The sequence below is a fragment of the Halyomorpha halys genome, unplaced genomic scaffold, assembly GCF_000696795.3.
Source record: "Halyomorpha halys isolate HHAL.00 unplaced genomic scaffold, Hhal_1.1 Scaffold772.1, whole genome shotgun sequence".
Taxonomy (NCBI): Eukaryota; Metazoa; Arthropoda; class Insecta; order Hemiptera; family Pentatomidae; genus Halyomorpha; species Halyomorpha halys.
In genome coordinates, this window is record NW_027112238.1 from 133,854 (window position 1) to 137,272 (window position 3,419).

The 3,419-nt window shown below is 30.4% G+C and overlaps 1 protein-coding gene across 2 annotated transcripts in view; it reads right to left on the bottom strand.

Annotated features, from left to right (window-relative positions):
* The window catches only part of Tbce (Tubulin-binding cofactor E), a 43,080-nt gene that overhangs the window by 1,909 nt on the left and 37,752 nt on the right, over positions 1 to 3,419 (bottom strand). For both annotated transcript variants that reach the window (XM_067050203.1, XM_067050202.1), the window contains exon 10: positions 456 to 664. In XM_067050203.1, the coding sequence (XP_066906304.1) occupies positions 456 to 664 (209 nt within the window). The remainder of the gene's footprint in view (positions 1 to 455; positions 665 to 3,419) is intronic.

The following is a 3,419-nucleotide window of genomic DNA, read 5'->3' on the forward strand; positions in this document are numbered from 1 at the left end:
CCTGAAATTGATAAACGGCATGAATCCCTCCACTCCCGCCCTCCGTGCTAGCCTTACTTATCTGACTTTTCAAATAGACAATTATAGCGAGTAGGTTGGTCGATGTACAACATGTCACAATCTCACAAGAGAAGATCATAACAAAAAAAATGCATGCCTTCCCCACACCGCTAAGACCCCCGGGAGCGACGGGTCCTGTATCACTTTTGAATATCATTACCATCACTATTTACTATAATCATCTGTTATATTTATATTATTATCACAATCTACTACCTTAATCTATGATTCAGTATTAATACACATTATTATTTCCCTATATTCACAATAGGCTATTACACTCCCATACGTTTATGTTACTTATAATGGTCAACAATCTAACTTGTTAAGAACACAAATCACTAAACATTAATTACACAGATAATAACATGTAAAACCAATATAATTATAATTACCTTAGAACTAATCAATGTGAGCAAGAGCTTAGCGGAAGCAATATGAAAAAGCCTCTGTGCCAAGAAGACGAAGGCACGTATGGACATTTCTACAGGTACTTGTTTCTCTATGACAGCTTTATCCTTGCTCTCGATCCTAATCCTCACTAAATTAGCTTTCAGAGCAACCTTCTCATTTGTCAACTCGCTCTCTTCCATCTCACCATATTCTGAAAAGAATTATCTCAAATTAAATATACTATATTGGAATATCTTAAAATTTTTAAAAAATAAGTTTTAATTTATTCTCCCTCAGATCGAATATTAGGATTGGTGCTGACAAGGTATAAATGAATAAATTAAATATTAACTACATATGAGAATTTTACTTTAAATTATTAACTCTATTTCAGGACGGGTTCACTAGACAATCAAAACACAATTACACTTAAATGAATAAATGGCTACTTTTACTGTAAATCTGTTTAATCCTAGGTTGAGCAAACTAACCAATTATACTATCTTCATTGGTGACAGTTGATTCGTCATGACTTCTTTCAAAAAATGCTATCTCTGACAGTAGACAAAGGGTGGTCAAGACCTCCGCACTCCAAAGGCCGGCTATCCAAATAGAAAGAGAGACCTTTCTTCTTTTGACTGTAACCAACCCTCGATAGTCGATTGTAGCACAACGGTTTTAATTTATTTGCAATGATTTATGTTGTGAATACTTCATTGATAATTATTCTCCTCTTCTATTTTCACCTGGATTAATTTGAACCAGAATCGTAATAGAGAAATAACAAAAGTTGAAAAAATTTCAATCTACCTATGCAACATAGCAGCAATTCAACAGGCTTCAGAAAAGACACATACCGCCATCTTAAATATTTGAAACAAGTTTGTTTTTACCTCCATTACTTCTCAAGGATGAAATTGATTAGTTTGCTCATTGGTGGAAATACATGGAAAGAACTAAACTAGACTATTTATTGTAGGAGGATAGTCTGGGTGGCGATCAATAAAGGTATCACAAAATAGTCTTCTTTTACTATTTTGATACCTTTATTGACCGCCACCCTGACTATCTTCCAAAAATCTACTTCATACAGTCAACTATCTTCTTCCACTAAACTATTTATATTTAACAACTAACTATTTATCAAAAAAAGAGGATATTACAATATTTAAGAAATGATTGGGACACAAATTTCATGATTTACAAGTCCAATTTGGAAAATTCTTTTTGCATTTGACTGTTTATTATTTACTTAAGGATTTATCATATAAGATAATGATCCATAGGAATGGAGTAGTAAACATTTAATAAAAAGCTACCATAGGTGTCAGTAATCATTGTCATGAAATCTTCATACCATCAGAAGATAACGTATTTTTTAAAAAGGTTTTTAATATTTTTGTTATAGTTATTTTTTTTTGTCATAAGGCTAAAATTGATACAAGGTGCTAATAATTTTTGAATGATACAGTGCGGTTATTAGAATTTGCTTTTTTACATATTTTTAGTTTTAAATAGTAGAAAACATTTTAAAAATCTACATGATAAAAACACAAGTAATTAAAAAAACTAATGAAGTAAATAAGCATAAATCATAAGTAAAGAAGAAGTGAACAATTAATACACTGAGTTAAAATGTAAAATATATATACAATATACATGTTTTGAACAATTAAGGTACAATCAAGACTTGAAATTTGAGTGTAAATAGTTGTTCATTATCCTCATATTAATATTTTGAATGAGCTCTAATTTTCTGTAGTTAGAGACAAAGGATATAGCTCCAGACAGAAGCAGAATAAGTTGGTATTGGGGGAGGGGAGGGGAGGTTACTGTTTTGTATAGGACTAAATTTTTTTTTTTTTTCACCTCATAATTTCTATTAAAATATGGGGTAATTTTCCTGATGATATTTTTAGCTCTATTGCATTTGTATTAAAGATTTTTCCAGCTCTAAGCCTTAGTAACCGACCAACTGAGCCTATGGGATTATAGTACTGTTACTATGTTTTGAATTATGGATGGAGTTGTTTCAATTTAAGCTCAAAATTGTACTTTACCTTGAAGGTCCACCGCCTTCCATAGGATGGTAAAAATTACATAATTTAATGTTTGTAAATATGTGAAATAAATAATAAATATGAATGGAAAAATCATAATAAACACCAATGAAAATAATAAATTAAAAATATATTTTCAATTAACTAAAATTATAACAAAATACTTCTAAGAGAAAGTTAATGAATTGAAAATAAATATAAAATAAAAATGAAGAATAATGAATTGAAATGTAAACAAAATAAAGGGTCGTTACATAAGAAACTAATAAATGAAAGATTGTTTTCCAATTGTCTATAAAGGAATAGAATGAGGTAATGTCAATGACTAGGCTATTGTTGAAAGGGGTAAATTTTCGGGCCCAGGACAAAAAATTAATTATAAGTAAAATGAATGCTCTTGAAGCAAAATTATATTTAATAATAATGCTGCATCAGGCCAGGCCAAGCCTCATTACAATGTGATATTATTATTTCCAATAATTCCACATTTTAACATTGTAATTTAAAACTTATTAAAATTTTAAAGTAAACAAACCGAAAACATAAAGTATCATATCCACTAAAAGTAGACCAACCATCTATTGACTCAGTCCTGTGGGTTTGGCAGCCCTCACAGATTCCACCCAGCCTCGTTAAGTAGGTACCCTTAATTGGGTAGAAATCTGGCAGTCGAGTATGATTCTGACCAAATCCTTTCCTTACACAACCGTTGGTTTAGTACTGCACCCCTGACCCATCATGGGTTGTAGCGGTATAGATTTAATTGAATATAATGTAATATGCTCTTTTTGAGTAAATAGTATATTTCGATATGATTTCATATTAGTATATATTTGATGTAAAAGTGTTTTTATTTTATGTATCATTTTAATATTGTTCATTTGTTTTGTTGAACCAAAAAGCAAG